Source organism: Colletotrichum orchidophilum (genome assembly GCF_001831195.1).
Source record: "Colletotrichum orchidophilum strain IMI 309357 chromosome Unknown Scaffold_204.1, whole genome shotgun sequence".
NCBI classification, from domain to species: domain Eukaryota; kingdom Fungi; phylum Ascomycota; class Sordariomycetes; order Glomerellales; family Glomerellaceae; genus Colletotrichum; species Colletotrichum orchidophilum.
This window is the reverse complement of record NW_019173160.1, coordinates 33,555-55,056: the sequence shown is the minus strand read 5'-3', so window position 1 is coordinate 55,056 and position 21,502 is coordinate 33,555. Positions and strand designations below refer to the sequence as shown.

At 51.1% G+C, this 21,502-nt stretch overlaps 8 protein-coding genes across 8 annotated transcripts; 3 read left to right on the top strand and 5 right to left on the bottom strand.

Moving 5' to 3' along the window:
• Nucleotides 1–764: 764 nt before the first annotated feature.
• On the bottom strand, nucleotides 765–1,202 carry CORC01_13651 (uncharacterized protein; the record flags this gene model as incomplete). Its single annotated transcript, XM_022625267.1, has 1 exon — nucleotides 765–1,202. One exon carries the CDS (start codon nucleotides 1,200–1,202, stop codon nucleotides 765–767), a length of 438 nt encoding a protein of 145 aa, XP_022468237.1.
• Nucleotides 1,203–1,412: 210 nt separating this feature from the next.
• CORC01_13650 (uncharacterized protein) lies at nucleotides 1,413–3,083 on the top strand (the record flags this gene model as incomplete). Its single annotated transcript, XM_022625266.1, has 1 exon — nucleotides 1,413–3,083. The coding sequence occupies one exon, from the start codon at nucleotides 1,413–1,415 to the stop codon at nucleotides 3,081–3,083; it is 1,671 nt and encodes a 556-aa protein (XP_022468236.1).
• A 1,722-nt stretch (nucleotides 3,084–4,805) lies between these two features.
• Nucleotides 4,806–6,315, bottom strand: CORC01_13649 (DHH family protein; the record flags this gene model as incomplete). Its single annotated transcript, XM_022625265.1, has 2 exons — nucleotides 4,806–5,949; nucleotides 6,035–6,315. 2 exons carry the CDS (start codon nucleotides 6,313–6,315, stop codon nucleotides 4,806–4,808), a joined length of 1,425 nt encoding a protein of 474 aa, XP_022468235.1.
• Nucleotides 6,316–7,167: 852 nt separating this feature from the next.
• Nucleotides 7,168–8,115, bottom strand: CORC01_13648 (endo-1,3-beta-glucanase; the record flags this gene model as incomplete). The annotated part of the gene is made up of 2 exons (XM_022625264.1): nucleotides 7,168–7,600; nucleotides 7,658–8,115. The coding sequence occupies 2 exons, from the start codon at nucleotides 8,113–8,115 to the stop codon at nucleotides 7,168–7,170; spliced, it is 891 nt and encodes a 296-aa protein (XP_022468234.1).
• A 1,629-nt stretch (nucleotides 8,116–9,744) lies between these two features.
• On the top strand, nucleotides 9,745–10,807 carry CORC01_13647 (uncharacterized protein; the record flags this gene model as incomplete). The annotated part of the gene is made up of 2 exons (XM_022625263.1): nucleotides 9,745–9,895; nucleotides 9,954–10,807. The coding sequence occupies 2 exons, from the start codon at nucleotides 9,745–9,747 to the stop codon at nucleotides 10,805–10,807; spliced, it is 1,005 nt and encodes a 334-aa protein (XP_022468233.1).
• A 2,486-nt stretch (nucleotides 10,808–13,293) lies between these two features.
• Nucleotides 13,294–15,156, bottom strand: CORC01_13646 (uncharacterized protein; the record flags this gene model as incomplete). The annotated part of the gene is made up of 1 exon (XM_022625262.1): nucleotides 13,294–15,156. The coding sequence occupies one exon, from the start codon at nucleotides 15,154–15,156 to the stop codon at nucleotides 13,294–13,296; it is 1,863 nt and encodes a 620-aa protein (XP_022468232.1).
• Nucleotides 15,157–15,873: 717 nt separating this feature from the next.
• Nucleotides 15,874–17,242, top strand: CORC01_13645 (metal-dependent amidase/aminoacylase/carboxypeptidase; the record flags this gene model as incomplete). Its single annotated transcript, XM_022625261.1, has 2 exons — nucleotides 15,874–16,829; nucleotides 16,885–17,242. The coding sequence occupies 2 exons, from the start codon at nucleotides 15,874–15,876 to the stop codon at nucleotides 17,240–17,242; spliced, it is 1,314 nt and encodes a 437-aa protein (XP_022468231.1).
• A 109-nt stretch (nucleotides 17,243–17,351) lies between these two features.
• CORC01_13644 (glycosyl hydrolase family 3 N terminal domain-containing protein) lies at nucleotides 17,352–21,131 on the bottom strand (the record flags this gene model as incomplete). Its single annotated transcript, XM_022625260.1, has 4 exons — nucleotides 17,352–18,044; nucleotides 18,477–19,135; nucleotides 19,217–20,674; nucleotides 20,726–21,131. Coding segments are annotated over 4 exons (3,216 nt in total), but the record flags the coding sequence as incomplete, so codon positions are not given.
• Between the last annotated feature and the right edge of the window lie 371 nt (nucleotides 21,132–21,502).

The following is a 21,502-nucleotide window of genomic DNA, read 5'->3' as shown; positions in this document are numbered from 1 at the left end:
CTCCAATACACCTTTGCCTTTGCAAAGTTCCCCAAGGGCTTCGCACTCCGGAACAAACGAACGTTGTACGGATACCCTTACGTACCGTCTCTTCCCACCTGCTTCACTCTTCGGGTACCCCTAGCTCGCCTCCCCGAGCTACCTTCGTCCCTTGCCTGGGCTACCCTGGTGTTGCACCCGCCTTTTCCATCAACTTACATCTATACATCTGGACCCTGGCGGCCATCTCCTACTCTTTCACATCCTTCAAACCTCTCTTCTGCGTCTTGGACCCGCATATCTCGTCTGCCTTTTCAGTCTCTTTCTCACTCGCCTCAGTACGTCCACAATCTACGATTTCCACGACAAGACAAACGACCTTCCGCTGCAACGGTTCACGAGTCGTTCACACTCTTGCATCAACTTCCCACCGTACTTTTTTGCCTTTCGAAACTCGTCAGACATTGCGCGGTGAACGATTGCCGACCTGTTCAGTTCAACTCAGCCAGCTTGACCAGCCATCGATTCCGCCCTCTTCTGCGACGAACGACTTGAAGAGGATTCAGTCACTGCTTCTTCCTCATAGGATACGCACCCTAGGTTAACGAAGAACCAATCCCGCCATCTCACGATCTCATTGGACGTTGAACGCTGCTTTTCCAGCACCTGGTAAGCCTCTCGCCTTTCTCTTTGCTCTCATCACCTCAGCTCAGCCCATGCCACGCCCACGGACACACAAAGCCAACTGGGTTCTGGGGCCACTGACCGCTCACGAGTCAAGCCCCTCAAGCCTTGCCAAAACTTTCTTCTGTTCTGCACCCCCGCCAAATACAGCATAGCTTGCTGAGCCTCATTAGACTTATCAGAAGGTGTTTCTGGGCTGACGCTAGATGATGTACTTGTAGGACACCCATCCCGCACACGCCCTGCCCTTCAGCATCGACGTCCCCTATTTTTCTCTCTGTCCTTTGTTCTGTTGTCTGCCTCACCCAACGAATCTGCCGCAATCGTTCAAACTTGTGGTCGTGTCGACCAGACTTGTCAGTCACCGTAGCGATCGATCCCACGTTAAACACACTTCGAGACCTGTGTGACGCACCCTGCGGTACTAAACCACTTGGAACGGAATCCCCAGGTCCCGAGCTGCACTGCACCGCTACCAGCGTCGCATCCACCCCTCCCTGACCAGCCAAAGTACAAGTGGGAGAGCTTGCCCGATTCATACCTCTCGCACAGAACGATTCAACCTTGACCGAGTCGGTTGATTTAAACCACAGCGTCTGTACTCCCTGCGATACTACTACGTGCATCTCCATCTGGGCATTCAGGCAAAAACGATTGTCCTGCCACATCGGACATTCGGACTGGAAACCTCACCGCGGTCGCGCCCATGCCTTCCTCAAGACCTTGTCACTGAATTCCAGACTATCATCATGTTTCTCCATTCTGGCGCGAGCCTGCATGGGCACGAATATTCCAATAAGACCGCCACCGGCGGCCCTCAGCCTGCGCGGAGCCGAATGCTCCTACGCTCCTCGTTAGGCGCATCACCACTTCAGCGATCATCCTTTTCCACCGACGAGACCGAGACACCGACTCAGCGTATCAACCGCCGCCTCTCGTTACAAGAGCCAGGAGCCGCTACCCGTCCTGTACGCCGGACCCGACCGGTGTCCGACTTTGTGTCAAGGAGAGACCTTGTCGTGCGGTTCGAGGAAGAACCTACCGTTGTGGGCGATGAGACACACGGTCTCGATGGTGTCAGCGAAGACGAAGGCAGTCTGGTATCGGAGATCAGCGATACCAGCACTGTAAAAAGATCGAAGAGGTCAAGACGAGCTGCGAGGCAATGCACTAGTTATCTGCTGGCCTACCCTCCCCCTAAACTTCGCACGAAACAAAGACGCTTCGTTTCCATCAGGCCGCGACTCCTGCTTCAGCTGCAGCAACTATCCAATGAGAAGCGGCCCATGCCGGCCATTGACGTCGTCCCCTCGAGCATGATCGCCGGGACTGTCATCCTCCCCCGTCTCGCGCGACGCTTTCCCAAGATGTTCAGGGTCAAGGGACAGTTGGGCATGAACGGCCTCATCTTAGCCAGGAGCGAGGACTACGATAATGATGCCGACGACTCGGACTCAAACGATAAGGATCTTGACAAGCGTGACTTGGTGGCCGTCATTTCGCCAGTTTCGTCGCGCAAAGAGGGCGAGAGAAGGGATTCAAGTGAGGAGACGGAAATCGTACTAGCGGACGGTTCAGTATGGACGGCCACACAAACCAGCAATGGGTCGTACGACTTTGTTCACATGGACGAGGCCGGCCAAACGAGAATTGCGAGATGGGCGAGACGAAGTACCCGGCCGCTTTCCACTGCGACTTGCACCACAGTATCGAATCCCGCTCCATCGGAGTACAAGTTCACCTTTAGCATTCTCGATCCCCAGCTTCGACGACACCCCGTCATGGCAACTTTGACGCCAGCCAACCTCGAGATCCTGGACAACTACACAACCGTATCGCAATCGTCAGGACGCTATCCCATGCGACCCTTCAGCACGGATCTCTCTGGCGACAAGGGAGTTTCGTCCCCTCCCGCAACAACCTCTCTCCCTGTCGCGCAACGAGAGATCCACCCTGTCGATGAGGCAACACGAACCCTAATTACTGTAACATCCGTCTGGGTCTCACTCCGCCATGGCCAAGGCTGGGCATCTTCGGCAGCCTCTCCGGTTCCGGGGACCTACCGACCGGTACAGTCTCGAACCGTGAGCGGTAGTAGTAGCCAGAGTCGCGCATCAACCTTTCCGGTGTCAACAACGGAAATGAGTCGAATCTCCTCTCCGCCTCTGGTGCAACAGCAGTTTGTCACTCAGCCCGCGCCAAACACGCCCAAAAGGACAGTTTCATCTGGTGCCGCTTTCATGCAGCGCCGTCAAACGAAGCTCGGGGGCGAATCGTTAACTGCCGACAATGCGGCCGAGAATGAAGACTTGAGCGGGCTCGAAAACGTACCCGAGCCTGTGCCTTTGAAGCGGAGTTTCTCCAAACGAATCCGCGATTGGGGCCATCGCTTCACCTCGCGGAAGACAGCAACTGTTTAGCAACTGCATATAAAGATAGGAAGAAAAACATGGAACACAGGAACATATCAGGAATAGGCGCATAGACGCAAATAGGACACAGTGCTGGTTGACATTCAGCAAACCTTTTGTAACTGTATTATTATTATTAAGCATAGGTATACCCGGAGATTGGAATCTGACAACGTTCATCGTCCACTCGCCACGATGTGCACACGTTTGCATGTGCGAAAACAGTGAATCAGTTTACTCCGAGCACCCTCGACCGATGTTGAGTAGCTCAGATCTTGATGTGCGAGATGGGCGATCGCTGTGTTTCTCTCCTTCAGTCAATTTGATGCTGGCATTGACCAGAACGACCAGTTAGTAAAACGGGTGTGAGGCTGAGTGGGGCATCGCCGGAGTTGGAAATTGAAATACAGCAAAAGGTCGCCGGATGCCGCGATCCGGAAGCTGTGGGGCCAGCCCCGGGAGCCAGAGCAGTGAAGCTGGGAACGTGAAGTGATCCTTGCGGGCGATCCCGCTGCTCGATGTGCAGCGTCGCTCATGATCGGCGAGGAGGGCCCACCCCGAAGATGGTCCGTGTGGGGCCTATTGAAAGTTCGCTTTCTTAAGGGTTGCGGACACACCCCGCTCTGGTACGTTGGATCGAACCAATGTTTCTTCAGCGTCATTCATTTTTTGAGGGCAATAACTCTGGTCGTAGTAGCAAACTGACCCAAACGAAGAACGATCGCCCACTCACACTTGGCTTTCATCCGGGCGGCTTTGATTATTATGTCGACATAAGAAAGTGTCTAGCTGCTAGGCTTTGGGCAGATAGGGCTTCAGCAAGTCATAACGACGAGTGCTGTGTTTAGGACTTTGTCAGATATATGACTCTGGGATCAATTTGATGGAACCAAGTCACGTTGTGGGTGAATCAAAACCGGAGATCCGCCTATATTCAATTGTGGAATGATTCACAGGGGCGGCATGCAGACTCAGCTCCTCAACATATCGAATCTGGCATAAAGCCAAAGAGAAACCATTATTTCTTTTCACATCAACCTTATTGTTTTTGTTCGTACGGGCTCACATAGGTTTCAACAAGAATCCCCACAACAATTAAAGTTGGGCGACACAATTTCCACGGCGTTGAATCATAGATCAAAACCAATCATGGGCGAGTGGAAGCTCGGATGCATCACGCTGATTCTTCCAGGGCGAAAAGATCGATATCAACGAACCCCCGAAGTTGACAGATTTCCGGGCAGACCGGCTCTGATCCCAATCCGTAATGAACGGCTCGGGCAAGGAATACCAGGCCAGTTTGTCATGTACTTACCCCCAGGTGAGATGCCACCTACAACGTTGACTCCTGCATCATTTGGGGAGGCATGGGCGTCGTTTGGGCCCACAGGGCCGCCGCTTGGGCACGTTATCGAGTTATACGCAAGGTCACCCTCGAAAATCCAGGGCATACCTCTGGAGACATCCTTTGCCGATCCAAGAATGGCACTGACCTTTGGATACTCCAGGAGACGGCAATACGGGGTATAGTTGGTAAAAACTTTCGATAAGTAGATTCACTCAAAGGCGTCGCATTCGATGTCTAACACGGAATGAGCGGCGCCCTATATGTGGGAAAGGCGACCATAAACACTCAATAATGACATATTCAAAGCTCCTCAAGATTCCAGTGTGCTACTACTAGTGCATCAGAATCTGTTGGAACGATTACCCTTGACTCTGGTAGGATATCTAATTCTTCCCAAAGTAGTTTAACAAAGTGTTTGCCTGCGCTGGCCGCTGTGCCTTCTTTGGTGACTCTCTTTCCACCTTTTTGCCAACTTCAAGCACGGCTATCAACTCGTCAAACTCGGCTTTGGACACAATACCGCCGCTTGCCTCCTTGTGACCCCTCGCGAATGAGCTTCCTAGTCGCTCTCTCAAAGTCGAGTCCTTGGCACGAGCAGCCACCCCCTCCAAGACCTCAATAATGTTCACCGGTGGCTCCTTGGCTCTCGCGCAGCGGGGAATGCGACACGAGAAGTTCACCATCCCAGGCAAATATCCTTCATTGGCAACCAAAACAACCTCGAGTTTTGACGATGATAGATGGCCAGCCCATCGGGTGGCGATGACAGGGTGGACTTGGGCCTCTGAGCTGATGTGGAAGACGGCAATGCGGCCGTCGGCGGAGAATTTGGGGGGCGTGTGGGTGCAGCGTTCAACCTCTGCGTTGACCTCTGCTCTAGCAGCGAGCAGGTACTTGTTATTAAGCAGCTCCTTTGGTGAGTTTGACGCACAGAGGGCTTTCCAAGCGGAAGGGACATTATAAGATGCTGTTCGTCTCGGGGCGTTGATGAGTGATACGGCATCGTTGAGAGCCTTTTTCGTGTATGTTTTGAACGTGGACTTCATGTCGGGAAACGGAGGCTCCCATTTCAAGTTATTACCCAGATCCCCGTGGGTTCCCATGACACATAGCCAGTCACAAGCTCCTTGCACGCCCTCGTGGAGATCTCGGCAGATAAGATACGTGAGTAAAGAACTTGTTGCCACGGGAGGGGAGTCACATGCTGTGATGTGTAATGCGTCTTGAGGATGGTCGTTTTCCAGTGCGTGATGATGATCGATGACGATGCCACGGTGGGGACCGTCGATGAGAGGTGGTGAAGAGCGAGAGCCTTGGTCTAGGACGAAGATGTAGGTCGGCTTATGAGAAGCCATATCTGAGCGACATGTTTCAACGTGGATATTTTGTCCCTTTGGAGGCAAGTATGCGGTGATGAGGGACGGATCCAGGCCGAGAAGAACGAGAGTACGTTCCAAGATGGCGCCAGAGGCGAGGCCATCAGCGTCTTTATCCGGGACAATCAATGAGGGTTTTCCGGCAGAGACACTGATCAGCGTTAGCATTCGAGAAATTGACTCGTTACGACTTCTATAGGCATAAAATTTCAGCTCATGACATCCGCCAATCGTACCATTCGCGAATAAAGGCCCTCGCAGCCTCCAGCTTGACTTCTGGGGCGGGCCACACAATTTCGCCATCATCACCTCTTACTGAAGGTGTCAAGTGATACTCAGGAACTGCTGGCCTTGGTTTCTTGACGCCTTTACTTCCATGAGACAGGTTTGCAGTCGTGGCAGTGCGTTTCATGGTGAATGAGATGCGCGGCGGGATGTGATTATTGACTGGCCTTATGCAAGCATTACAGGTATGAATTATGGCTTCCAAAGATGACCTACATCTAGCCAGGTGCATGGTCGTGGCAAAGCAGTGGATTTCAGTGCGATGGGTGGATCGCAGAAGGAGGCTGTCGTCGTTGATGAGTGGTCACAGTGCACACACCTGTCCATGTCGTCATAGAAGAGCTGTCGTCGCTGGAACGACGTTTGGTCTCGACACAGTGTGATTTTACTGCTAAAGGCTAGAACTCACACCGTAATCCAACGCTCAACATTGCCGAACTTTGCAGTGAAACTTCATGAGAAGAGATCAACATATTGCACAGTACCTTACGTGAGGTATTGATCCCACAAGTTGATTTCAAATTGAGGGAAGGAGTTATAGGCAGTAAATGTGAATGGACAGCTCTACAAGTTCCCACGCACCTTGGATCTACAAATATCGCCCAAGCCGAATCGACTTAGAAACAAGTCTCGTAGTGTTGACTGCATGAGACCGCGTACTCGGGAAATTACATCGATTCTTTGAAGAGGACAAGGTTGTAAGAACACCTCGCTCCTAATTACCTGTCCAGCCTTTCAAGACAATCTAGTCGGCGATAGCGCCCGGAACCGCTCTTGGCTATTGAGAAAAGACAAAGAGGAGATCAAATATATGGAAGTAGAGTAGATGTTATTTCTAAAGGAAGCATAGTGAGCCATGACAGTTCGTGTCTATTTGGTGGCATATGTAATCGCACAGGAACGTATTAACCATTAGGACTGGCGGAAGAGCCCGAGTATCGCAAGGTGGAAATCTGACAAATATTATTACTGCGCAGCAAGCTGAGTAATATCTATTGTGGTATCTTGGACTTCGAAGTAAAACGTATCCAACACCAGCGTAGAATCTTCTGGAGAATCGCAGAACGGTACATGTACGAAGTTCTTAAGTGTGGTAAACCGCAACATACTCCACCTCGTAAGTCCCACCCGACAAGGTGGTGCTGAGAGGTGTTTTCTTGCCATAGACTGCGTCAGGGAAAGCTCCACCAATGGCCATGTTTAACAAGATGAATTGCGGCTTCTGAACAGTCCCCTTCCAGGTAGCCGCCGGCAGTTGCGACTGGAGAACCTGGTGAAACTGGACGCCGTCGACATACCAGCGGATCGCTTCCACGGACTTTGACCTATCGACTTCCACCATAAACGTGTGGAAGTTCCCAGCGCAGGAATTCCCAGGGCAAGAACGGAACGCACTGAGGCCAGATGGCTCATTACAGGCTCCCCCAGGCTGAGTACCGCAGTGCAAGACGGCATAAGCGCGGTCGAGATTGTTGACATTCTCCATGATATCAATTTCACCAACTGCCGGCCAGTTCCTAGACAAGATTGGTTAGATTGGAGGTCTAGAATTGGCTGGTGTTGAAAACGCCTACCAGTAGTTGCCGCGATATGCAGCGCCCAGCGTCCAGAACGCGGGCCAGTAGCCAACGCCGGCGTTGCCTCCTAGGTTGGGGATCTTCAGACTAGCCTGGATCCGCATGGTTCCCCCCGGCTGCGCCATAAAATTGGCTCTTCGAGTCTCAATTCGCCCTGAAGTCCATGCGCCTGTTGTGCTCTTGATGGCGGTGATTTGAAGATTCCCAGCGCCGTTGACTCGGACATTATTGGGGCTATTGGTATATGACTGGATTTCCCCTGTGCCCCAACTTGCTGGACCGCCAGGATAACTGGTACCTGTGTCGATGATCCAATTATTCTGGTCTGGGACCGTTTTGGCCTTGCCGCTGAAATCGTCGTACCACACCAAATTGAAGCCGCTGACTTTTGGTATTTGTGCTTGGGTTGTTGATAACAAAGCCACAAAAACAGATATGGTTCCAATGGGCCTCATCATGATTCTGCAACTAGCCGGATCTTGAGTGAAGTGCCGATGAATTCGCTGATCAAGTTTTTGGATTGAAATTGAAGGCTCAAGATAAGGGAAAGAGCAATAACCCAGGGGAAAAGAAAAACACCAAAGGCGGTGATGCAGTGACTGAAGGAGCGTCGTGGATAGGTTTCTGGTGAAGGTTACAACCTGCTTCGAGGGGAAGACAGGCGCGAGTGTAATATAGTCGATGGCGGTAGGGTCACGACCAGCTCACGAGATGGTCTAGATGTAGCTTCATCGGCTTCCCCTTAGAAGCCGCACCGCCTCGCTGCGTTCCCTTGGGAAATTTGTTGACAGGAGGGCCCAGAAGCGAAGCCAGACGAGTCCAGCCTTCGTTCCCATGCCCGTAGTTCCAAGCTAGCCGGACTTCTCGGCCCCCCAAGAACATTTCGGGGGTGGAATTGCGTGGTATGTGAAAGAAATGAGACTATATCAGCTAGACGCAAAGCGGAAGCACTGAGACATTTGGTAGAAATCGGATAAGACGCTGTTACCAATGCGGCTATCAGCTGAGGAAAAGTTGCCTTGGAAGGCCAATTACTCCGTGCTCCCTGGAAGTGTAATGCCCGTGCTCTGTGAGAGGCAAGAATCCCATGTTTAGCCACTTCTACTCCATGTTGAATCTGTACTATTTCACAGAATAGGGTGGCAAGCCCCTCTCCGTGGCAAGGTGTGGTTCGCCACCAGCGTCTGGAGCACGAAGCATGCACAGAATGATGTTTGAGCCCAGGGTACAGCTTAAATGCAGATTGAAAATGAATAAAGACCCCTCAAATCAGCCATAGGCTTGAAGTCCATTATCTGCTTTGACGCAATCGGAGATGCGAAATCTCCTCGACTCCTCGCTTCTTCGTTGCTTGAACCACGAGCTTGTGTAGGGGCGACTGGCTTGTGAAAGTAATGACAAGTGATTGATGAATACTTCATATTGCAGCTTGGGAGTTTCAACCAACAGTTCTTCGTATATTTGGGTCATATTCTAGCGAGATTCTGTTGAACACTCAAGAGCTTGTAAAGCGTGGGGTTGACACGAACAGCACTACTGCTGAAGCAAGTTCCCCCAAGAGCGAAAGTGATTGGCAAACTCCTTGCTGTGGGCTCTGACTCGATAACTTTTACAAAAACAGATAGTAAGGGGAAAATGACTTTGGTCTCCAGATCTTTATTTCGGATGAGATTCTTCGATGGTGTTTTAGTCCTTGTTGGCGAAATATTTCCACGGGAACTGCCAACACCAATCAAAGGGTTCACCACCAGAAGCAGTACTCCACTCGGCCGAGGACTATCATTGGTGTTGACCGACCTAGACTAATGAACACTCGTCCGGAAGAGGGAAGGCGTTGTAAGCCCATTTCAGATGCTCAGCCCCTAGGACAACGGGAGGGAAGGGAAGCTGAACAATACCTGACACATCCCGGATAGCGGCTAACGCGGAAATTCTACCGACATTTGATCGAGGTGCTCAACAACATCAACTAAGTTTTTGATCTTCATAAATTGCCTCAATTGAAGGCCGCGATTCTCATCTCATCGCTTTGCATTGTCCAAAGAACCAACCGCGTCAGCTGCTCCATCTTACCCTGCTCCGCAATGCCGGTCTCGCAGACCGAACCACGAGTTCACGTCTTAGCGCCCATGCTTCATTCCTCGGAAGCACAGTGCCGGGATGATGACTGGACCGGTCTTCGGGATCAAGCAGAAAGACGAAAGAGACAGAATCGCCTCAACGTGAGAGCCTACAGTACGGGGAGCCCACATCAGGCTCAGTATTGCCGAGACAAAGCTTACGCGGCTCACAGGAAAGCGAAAGGCCCTAGAATCGCATCAAAATGAGCAGACGAAAACATCAATAGCCGATGGGTCTCCTCACAAAGAATCGTGGCCCGGCCTGTGCTCAGAAAGAAGTCTAGAATTCATACATTGGGTCCCGCCGACGCAGTCTCCAGCTGAAGTGAGTCTGTTCGGAGGACCACACAACTGTTCGGAGACTACATCCAACAGAGATGGGCAGCGAATAGATCTGCCTGTCACTTCAAAGAGGGATGTGATGTGTGTACAGACACGGCTACCTCCACGTCACCCTAACAGTGGCAAGTCGCGATTAGCAAAACACGTTCCGCCGTATTTCCAGAATCCCACTACATGGTTCCCTCTGTACAAGGATCACCTCATTCCGCTGATCTACTACAATGTCTTCAGGGCCACGATTACGAACATTCACATTCTCTCTCTGACGTCCCTGCTCGCGGGCCCATGTGTACCAGACATTCACACAACACCGCTGTTTCCGCCACCCTGTCAAGTGCCAGACACTTTAATGCCTACTCCCACGCAAAGCTCGACCCCGCACGAAACCTGGATTGACATCTTCCCGTCGGGCTGTATGCGCGATAATGCCATTAAGTTTCGTGACCAGTATAGCCAACATGACTTGTGCAGCGATCTCGTTGGCTGTCAAGAAGGCGACGTTTCCCTTGGCCAGCCAGGCATCATTGCTTGGTCGGATCCTTGGCATCCGGACGGTTGGGAGGTCACAGAAACGTTTATAGAGAAATGGAGCTTCCTGCTCAAGGGGTGCGAGGATGTCATGAGAGCGACCAACAAATGGCGCTCCTTAAGAGGCGAGGAGCCGCTCGTTTGGGAGCTGGAATGATTCAAATGGTCAGTGGGGGAATCAATTTAGCCACAGAAATTGTATCAAGTCTGATGATGCTGGTGCTAGGAAATGGTTGACCGGTGCGTTGATCGAATTTGAGAATGGTTCATATCAGTCAAGGAAACCTAGCAACCCTGACTAAATACATACCACGCCTTCAGTATAGGTACACATCTAGACTGCCCAATTTCCTTGTCCGTTTTATCAAGCAAATCCAGGGTTATGTAGTCTCTAACACCAGTATAAAGCTCATCTCAATACCGTGGCGTTGCTTGTTTTCCCGGTTAAGATAGTAACGAAGAACACAGCACATCAAGACTCCAAGACCGTAGCTTATCAACATGGCTAAGAAACCAGACTGTAAGAAGTTCCTTCCCATTCAAAGCATGGTTGCGGGCCAAGAATATTATCAAAACAATATGCAATGAACGTCCGTTATCCTTCAAACCAGCATCCTTTTGACGAGATCTGGAAACTCGCACATACCATTGCCTTTCCTGTGTTTTTCTTGGTGAATCCGCCAAAGTTCCCGGACGACGCGAATAAGATCATGGGCAAATTGACGCTGTACGCGATCGCCAGGCACTACCCCATGAATCGTGCCCACTTCGGGCCCGATGGTATATGGCGTATCATGGCAGCACCAGCGATCGAGATTCTTTGATTTCACGCCATTCAATAGGTGAGGCTATTGCGGAGATCAATACTTCTTCTGGTGAACATCAAGACGACTACAAGCAGGAAGACGGATCCTAGCATTTGCACAGTGAGGGTGTTGAGAGTGCTGAAGCACATTCCTTTTATTACAATGGATCCGAACCCGTGGACACCCCCATTGGCAATCTGGGCGCTCATCTAGATGCTGAAGAGGAGACAGACTTTGATGTCAGCGAGGGCCTCAACGCACAGTACCATTTGAATGTGTCGCTCTTAATCCCCATCAGGTTTTCCTCGACACGCTTGACGACCTTCTTGCTATTAGCTTAATTGAGAAACCGAGCCTTCATTGGCGTGTCTGGCAAAGGAAGGAAATGGTCAAGGATCAGGCCGTGGTAATTCCGCCAAAGATGAGGAAAACAGCTTTCGCTTGCAAAAGCCAGTAAATCTTCAATGTTCCTTTAACCGATCGAACGAAAGACATGCCTTCCAAGGAGCAATGCTATCAACATGACCGATGGCGTAAGTAACAATGCCACCAAATATACCAGCAATGGTACCGACAAGGAGTCAGGCGCCATACCGGAGAGGCTGTTCTCGATGCTGAGGCCTGGCGCAACAGCGGCTTCGGAAACACCCAGCATGATGCGATTTGCCAGTACGCCACCGGCATTGAAGTAAAGTGCAGTGAACATGAAAACGGTCACCCGAAACGAGACTGTGCCTATTAGTTATGCCCCCAGGGGCGTGTTGCTAAGAAAAGGGTACTCACGCCGAGGTCGCAATAATCTTACTGACAGGAAGTCAGGCCATCATGACCCCTGCGGAATTTAAAGCAATAAGGTTCCCAAAGTAGCAAATACTGCTTAACCAGGATTACTCGGAGCCAGTCAAATGTAAGTCTTCCCGCCATCTCTGATGGCCGTACAGCTTAGAAGTGACTGGTCAAGGAACTGAAAAAGGTACTATATGGTCGTGACGGACAAAAGACTTTAGCTTGAACTCAGTAATCGTAATCCCGGGGTAGAAGTCCATTCAGGATTTCGTAACACATGTCGATCTTCCGGAGAACCCTCTTGTCTTCGCTAAGAGCTGGACCCTGCATTGAGGTGGAACCTTCACCAATGTCCTTCCACAGTCCATCGGCTTGGCCAATGCCAATACGAGGCTTTTCATATCTTCTCTGACATATTGAGGAGCAGTTGACAACCAAGTGCGGCTGGAAAAGAAGAAGAATAAGGTACAATGTTGAGGTAAGGCTTCAGTTGGGAGCTCCCGTGAACTGACCGGACGCTGCTACTTTGATAAGCGGATGGAGCTAATCTTATATCTATTGACTTTTCGAGGCTTGACATTTTAAGCCAGTGAAGTTCGAATTCGATTGCTGCAATCCCGTGCAAGGCCGTGGAGGTCCGGCCTCAGTCAGTGCCTTACGAAGGATATCGGAATTGGCCTCTCGCAGAGGCCCGTTGAGGTGATGGAAAAGTCGTCACCGAAACAATTGCTTGTTGTCCGCAATTCGTGTTCCGAGTTCCAACAAGATGCCTTTCATAATTGCTGACCAAGTTGTCACTGATAGATATAGTTGATAGCTGACGCAGCTTGGGGAGGAGACAATAGCAAATCCACATATCTGCCCTGACAACTCTGGCCATCCTCTAGCAATGTGGGGAAATATACCGGACTCTGTCTCTGGAGAGTCATGATTACCAGGCATTACGCCAAGATTAACCACTACAGAGGCTGGAGCGCGGCGGGGACGCCACGTTCGATGCCTGCTCGCTGAGAAAGCTCGGACAACCCCCGATCGTAAAGGTACTGGCGGCTCAGATAACGAAGAGGCCCACCTCACCGGATTGGAAGCGTTCGCGGACGTCTACCCGTCTCACAAGACTGTTCTGCATCTTGATAATGTCTTTGAGGAAGATATGTGCCCGGTCGAGATTCTTGCTAAATCGACTCATAGCCTGAAATCGGCTGACAACCCATTCGCGATGCAGTAGGTCGTCTGTCTCCAAAGCAACCATGAAAAGCGGCCATGCTATGCGTGTCATGGACTCGTCACCCTCATGCTTGAAAGCTTGGAAAGCCAAACTCATGATTTCCCTCAGAGCGTTGCGTTGACGGGCTGAAAGCATTGGCGTGGCGTCAAATCGTGTCAAACGAAGAAATTCGAGAACAACGGCATGATAGTGGGGCACAATGCCGCGAATATTAGCCACTAGTCGATGGGAGTTGTCCGTACTGATCGATAGCTCTGCGGCAACCTCGAGGAGTTCGGTGAATTTCCAGCCCACCTGCTGGATAGTCATATCGACAACCATAATGCGCTGTTGCTGCGAACTATCGTCGTCGTGTGAAAGATTAGCGAGTTGTGCAATCATGAAGCGTAGTTGGCCACAGGCACCCAGAAGAGCGAAAACATTCCGATTCTCGACGTCGTCGAGAAGCTCTGCCTGGGGGTACGAATCAGCCCACATGCTCCGGTACAATGGATTAGAGAAGCGGTGCAATCTCTCGAAGGCTTTAAGCGGCTGGAATGGGCTGGATATCCCGCTACTAATGGGGCCATCAAGGGCAGCCATGATTTTGTGTAGAGCGCAGTTCAGTTGACCGCCGAGACCATATGATGCGGCGGCGGCATCATGCACTGCGATCCAAACAAGCAACCGTGCTGAGTAAAGTGACAGGCGAGACCCATTTGCATCTTGTCCTCGTCTCGTGAGGGCTAAACTTTTCCGGTTCGTCTCCGGCGAGGGGTTTGGCAACTGGAGTAGTAAATGCTTGAAGCGATGTTGTAGTATCAAGCTTGCGCCGGCGAGATGATTGGACAAGCCTTGACACTTGCCGTCCCCATACTTTTGTTCGTAAAGAAGCATGAGATACAATCCTGTACAGACTGCATCAAGATCCAGTTGGCCATTGTCCTCACCACCAATGGTGTCGGCCATCAATCTGAGTGCTGAAGAGTAATGCTGAATGGGCGTCTTTGGGCCACGTGCCTCTTCTGCATCCTTGTTGCGACGGAACTCCAACTCCCGACCTCCAAGGGCAAGTACCACATGCATGACCATAGGATCAGTCTGAGCGATGTCGAACATGATGGAGTACAGCGAGTAGTCGGGGTTCTTGGTGTGATTTTGCTTTGCAAAGGATGTGCGAAAGTACCGGATTGCCTCGTGATCAGCTGATGAAAGATCAAGGGAGCAAGCCCCCATAGCCGGAGCCGACGGATTGAACAACGATAGAGCCTTGGACTGGTCTAATTGGGAGACTGTCTGCACCCACGTCGGCAAGCTGGGCGACGTCCCATTTCCTCCAGCCGACGAGGAAGACGATGCGCCGGGTTGAGACGAGAGGAGCCGACCTTTGCGTGTTTTGCCCCTTTTTGTAAGCTTGACGCGAGGTGCATAGTCGCAAAGGAGCCGCAGACGTGTGCAACGATGACAGTTTGGTCGCTGCTCGTCACACTTCACCTTCTTGGTGCGGCACGTCCAGCATCCGTTTCTCGAACGCGGTCCACTCCGACCCTCGCCCGTGCGCTCCGCTGCGGCGGAAGCGGTGGTACAGACAAGTCCGGCGGCGTCAATGGATGGTGATTCCTCGGCAATAATGTGAAGACCGTCGGCTGAGACAGAGCTTGCGCTGCCGGGTGAGCTCCGATCGGCTTCGGAGGGAGAAGTGCTCATTGGTAGTCGCCTAACCAACTGATTTGAGGTCGGCTGTTTCGACTGGTAAAGGATTCCGGCTGAAGTACTCGAGTGGAGGTAAAGGGCTGGGGTGTCTCACCGGATTTCCAGCTGGAAAACACCGTGTTGACGCGTCTGGGGAAAGGAGGACGATTTGAGTGGGAACTGTGGATGGTATGACAGCTCTTGGTTGCAGCGTTGTCGGGACTGACAGGGAATACGGAATCGGAAGAGAATGTCTATACATACGCAGGAGAAAGAGAAGATAAGAAGAGCCGACTATTACACTGAAAGCGAGTGACGAAGCTGGCTGGGCCATAAGCAACAGCTTCCGGGTGGTGAGTACTCTGTAGCGGCAAAGTGCTCATCGAATGAAAATATTCCATAATTGCCGACCATCGGCTATCTTCAGTACCTATCGGGAGGGCCTGCTGGTCGGCTGGCTGAACGCACCGATTGCCGATGGATGGTTGCCCCGCACCAGCAAATGTCATGAACATCTCTGTGAGAGGCGGATCATCATTGATATGTCTCCCGCGCCCTGACACCTAGTGAGCGAATACTCTCAAGATCACTGCATTCTGCAACTGTCCAAAACTTATTTCACTCCCACCCGACCGCGCTGGACCTGGCCCGCCAAACGTGGCAACTTAGTTTAGACGTTTCTTAGATTCGCCTCGCTAATTACAGGGCATTCCCACATTGGACAGTTTCGCCATGTCTATTATCCAAATCCCGGTCGCTGCTAATGCTACCGAGCAACAAGAGACCGCCAATCAAACCCCCGAAGCAATGCAAGGGTCCTTGGACTACGACAAAGCCCGCCAGATTATCAACGCGCATCTCGATGACTTGGACTCATCTCTCCACAACAACATCAACAAGCAACTGCACTCGAACCCAGAAACGGCATACAAAGAGTTTTTTGCTCACGACACCATCACGGCTTATCTTGAAGAGCAAGGTTTCGCAGTTAGAAGGCATACTTATGGCCTCGACACGAGCTTCGAGGCCGAAATTGGCTCCGGTGGCCGCCAAGTCGTTGTTTGCGCTGAGTACGATGCTCTTCCAGACATTGGCCATGCCTGCGGACACAACCTCATTGCAACGTCTTCAATTGCAGCATTCTTGGGGGCTGCTCGTGCACTCGTTGATCTGAAAATTCCTGGACGCCTACGCATCTTGGGAACCCCTGCTGAGGAAGGGGGTGGTGGTAAAGCGAAGCTCATTGATGCCGGTGCCTTTAACCCACCTAAGGATATTGCGGCCGCCATTATGGCGCATCCAACCGCAGCTCACCAGGGCGGCAGTGGGAATGGCGCCTCCGGAATTGCAGGCTTCAAGCTCATTGCAAGCCATAAATTTCGCGTCGAATTTCGAGGGAAATCCGCCCATGCAGCAGGCGAGCCGTGGAAAGGTGTGAACGCCTTGGACGCAGCTGTAGCGGCCTACAGCAGCGTGGCTCTTTTGAGGCAGCAAATCCAGCCAGACGAACGGGTTCATGGTGTAATCGAAGTCGGAGGCACCGTTCCCAATGTCATAACGGATTACACCCGTATGAACTGGAATGTTCGCAGCCCAACGATCGACCGCGCTGATGCGCTGTTGAAGAGAGTCAAGGCATGTCTGGAAGCAGGTGCAGCGGCGACGGGCTGCGAGATTAATTACATTGTGTAATTTTCATGAATGCTATCTTTGTTTTCACTTTGCTAACATCAATTACTGTAGGGCGCCAACATACATGAACTTACGGGCTAATGACACTCTATGCAAGATCTATGTGGAAGATATGGCGGCAATTGGCCAGACAATTCAGCTTCACCAGGCAAAGCCTTTTAACGCCTCAACGGACATGGGAAATGTGTCCTATGTCGTGCCTAGCTTCCACGGCGCATTCGTTATTCCGACCTCACCAGATGTGGCAGGCCACAATCCCAAATTTGCGGCAGCTGCTGCGACTCACGAAGCTCATAAAGCAGCTCTCACATGTGCGAAGGGAATGGCAATGCTTGCCGTAAGAGTGCTTGTAGACGACACGATTGCGTCCCAAGCGAGGGAAGACTTCGAAAGTCCTGATGAGGATTGAACAGTGTCATGGTGAAAGCATCGGGATTGTGTTGGAGTACCAAATACCTTGCAGGAGAAAACTTGTATTTAAACCCTGTAACATCCTCTTGACAGATCTTGGACGATAATCAAGGCAGGTGTCCATCATACCCAGCTTCTATGAGCCTTTGGTTCGCCTCCCAAACCTTAGGAGGAATTTCCTGTTCAACTTGAAACCCCTTTGCAGGATACTCTCGGATTCTCACCAAATCTCCAACCACGATATCAATGACCAAGTCTCTGGGGTTCTCCTTGTCAGGATACTGGGCAAACTCCAGTTCAGGACTTGTTACAGTGAACACTGTTTCAGAGTCCGGCCATTGTTTTCGGAACGTTGCATATGTTCTTCTTTCCATGTACGGCTTTTGGACTAGCACAAAACTTGTGATGTCTAGTTCTAGGTCTTTCAGAAGGGCATGGGTGAAACGGACATTCTCGCCCGTGTTGCTTGCTCGTGGCTCAACAATAATCTTGTTGGCAGGTACTCCTAGCTTCTTTGCAATACCTGCAAATACTTCGGCTTCTGGTTTCGTGAAACGACTTGCCGTCAGCTTTCCTGATCCACCAGAGTAGATAAGATAGTCCCCGTGTCCGCCGAGAAAAAGCTGAGCTGCGCGAGTAGCTACTCGCGTGTCGAGACTGCAAAGGCAGAAGATGGCACTAGCAGGATTGATGAGCATGTGCATTCGATGATATTCATAAATAGTTTGTGCATCAAGATCGATTTGAAGCAACTCAGTAGACATTTTGAAGTGAAAATCGGAGAGCAGTGCCGTATAATGCTAGCTGTGATGGGCATGTGGCGGGAAAAGGGAGAATTGAACGAATGAGAGGCGACTAATTAAGTATTTATTTAATTGAATCCATGTTAGTCAGCATCTGGTATTGTAGGTGACTAACCAAGTACTTGTTGAGCCTGAACGCGATGTCAATAATATGCAGGCGACGAGACATGCTCGTGGCTTGTAGACTACCTAAGCTCCAGCTATTGGATTTTTTAGCGGGGCGACGCGCCTCCCCTGAAGGGGAAAATCCGAGACTCATGGATCAGCTCTGTGAGGGAAGCAATCCGAAAGACATCAATGCCTCGAAGGAAATGCAGATAACATATGTTGTTCACTTATTACCCCCGGAGATGAGCTGACCATTACGTGCTATCGAATTTCAATGGTATCCTGCAAGACGAGGTTTCTGCTTGATGAGCCAGACCACACCGTGTAAATTCCTGGGCTTAAACGCCATTGTTGAGCTTCGACATCCCAAATACTAAGATCTCGTCTTGTTAGTTCAAACGCAACCGACTGCGTCTGACCAGGTGATAGGAAGACACGGGAAAAGCCTCGGAGCTGTCGAATGGGCGAATCATTACCCGGAACTCCGATATATAGCTGGGCAACCTCCGCTCCGTCCAGGTCACCGGTATTGGTGAGAGATACTTTCGCAACTGCAACGATCTCCCATAGTGATGGATGGCCACCCTGAACGATTGGCAGATCAGGGTCGGGGTATTCTGATGTATCAGCATCTGATGTGAGGCCAACTGACAAATCAGCAAATCTAAAAGTAGTGTATGAAAGCCCGTAGCCAAACTCGTAGCGAGGAGTAATGTTCTTTGCATCAAAGTAACGGTAATCGATGTATAGGCCTTCGGTGAAGTTACTATCGGGGAAGAAGTCGTCTGAAGCACTGGAGTTGAGATGGCTTCCATAATCCGACTCCTGCCGAGCGATAGTAAAGGGCAGCTTGCCAGAGGGATTAATGTCTCCCCACAACACATCCACAAGACTGTGGCCACTTTCTTGGCCAGGGAGTCCGGCAAACAGAACTGCAGTGACGTTGGGGTGATCGATCCATGCATCAACAGTGCGGATGCCTGGAATTCGTCAGTATTGAGGACTTTTGATCAAAGTTGCCCAAGAACTTGCAAAAGGAAGTCTCGATTTATTCGACTTACCTGCTGAGTGAATGATGACTACGGTGTTTGAACAATTAGCGGCTACGTTCTGTACGAGATTGTCGCTGAGTTTGTCTGTGAGGCTCAGGCGATCAAAGCTCTCAGAGGCATAGGCGTTGATGAAAACAAGACAGGCCTCGGAGTTGACGTAGGGTGGAGATGGGTTCTCAGAGTAAAAATCCCAACGTAGAATGCCTCGCTTCTTTGAAAGTCGCTCCTGAATGGCTTGAAATGGCGAAACTACGTATGGAGGAGTACTGCCACCAGAGCCACCGCCAGTAATCATGGTCCCGTTGAATGTTTCCCAGCCGAAGTTGATTTCGTATCCGCCACCATAGCGACTGGGATTCTGCCAAGGGATTGCTTTGACCGTTGCGTCGTAGCCGTAAATAGACAGGAATTTCGGATTCTTCAGGGGGAGCGTATGGTTGATGTTCTTCACCAAAACAGTGCCGGCTGCTCCGATTTGGCGGATCAGAGAAGCGTGATCATCCTGAACGTCGACGGGGTATGCCTTTTGAAAATTGGAGTGCACTGCTGGAGCAGGGAAAGCATGCTCTTGGTGAAGAAAATGATAGCCAGCGAGGATTCTAGTGGCCATGTCAGAGAGTCGATCATCGGTTACGGAACCATTGATGACAGCCTCAACTAGCCTTTCTCCCCAGAATCCGGCGTCCGGCATCACAAGATCCAAGCCAGCGTTAGCTGAGGCAACGCCACCCATTTGGCCTTGCCAATCGCTCACAACAAAACCTTCAAAACCAAGCTCGGTTTTCAGGATTCCGTTCAAAAGCTTGGAGTTTTGACAACCGTAAGAGTGATTCGCTCTTTGGTATGAGCACATGACAGATGCGGCTCCCTCTTTGAGAGAGTTCATGAAGGGCCAGACGTAAAGTTCGTGTAGCGCTCGATCGTCCACATTTGAGCTGATAGCTTCGCCCAGGTCGGATACCCGTCGGCGATACTCTTGCTCGTTCAAAAGCCAGTGTTTGGCGGTGGCGATAACACCAGCACTCTGGATGCCACGAGTGATCGCGCCCATACCAACACCCGCAAGGTAAGGATCACTCGACAAACCCTCCCAGTTGCGCCCACCGCGAGCGATTCTCCCAAGAGGACCAGCAGCTGGACCGAGAGCAACATTGATTCCTTTGCCGTAGTACTCATCGCCAAGCGCCTTGCCATATTTGTACAGGAGGGTTTTGTCAAAGGTAGCGGCAACGTGGATTCCTGCTGGGAAGGCAGACACAAATTCTTGACCACGAATTCCGTCTGGTGCATCGGCGAAGCACAGTGCTGGAATCCCTAGCCGAGGAACCTCGCCGGAATTTCCTACACACGTGCCGGTCCATCCTCGGGTGATGTTTGCTTTCTCTTCGACGGTAAGTTGGGAGACCAAGGCCCTTGCGTGGCGATAAGCGGCGGCCCAGCCAGCGTTGCTTGAGCCATTGCCAATTGCTGCTTTATGTTAGAGGGTTCTGAGACAACCGATGATACTCAAACGCCTACGAGATGGGTACACCGGTGGGCTTCGTCCGTAATACGGCACCTCAGACGGTGAGGTGTTGTTTGTCTGTGCCGCAGCTGAAGAGCTGACGAGAGCCACAGCGAGAGAAAGCCCGGCAGTCTTCATTATCACGTGGAACACGAAACGAATTTGCCAAGTCTGGATCCAGGAAGGCAGTGCGAGAGACTCTACATTACCACCAGGTCTCATAGACTTGCTCCCTGCAAAGAAGTTTAATATAGCACTTGTAAACTTGGCAGAAACCGAACTGAGCCAATGGACTTTACTCTGTCTCTTAAGGTCATGGCCGGTTAAGTAAAGCCCGAGATGGGTAATATTGCAACAGTCAATCGGTCCTACTCTGAAGATGCAATGGGCGCCTGCAGAAAGTGGATTCGTGACTCGACTTTACCCGGCAAATAGTAGTTGTTATCGGATTATTATCAGTCAAATTTCTGTGTGCGATCGGTTTTGGTCGGTAAGGGGTTATGAAATGACAGGGCGCCGAGCCAATCGTCAACCCGGAAGACTACCGGCGGGTCACCAGGGGTCACCGGAGCTGCTCCGGTCTACCCCGCGCTCTCCGCGTTGGAAACTGCCCGCTGCTACGCAAAACAAGATTAAATCCAGGGCTTGGGGGTCTTTCTGTGGATAGGTGGGCAAATTTTCCCCGGGGAATTCCCGGCTCCATTGTCTGCTAACATTGAGCCCAACCATTCGATAATCCAGGCCGAAATGGCGCAAGGCTTTCCATTTTGACGTCTTGCGGGACATGTCCC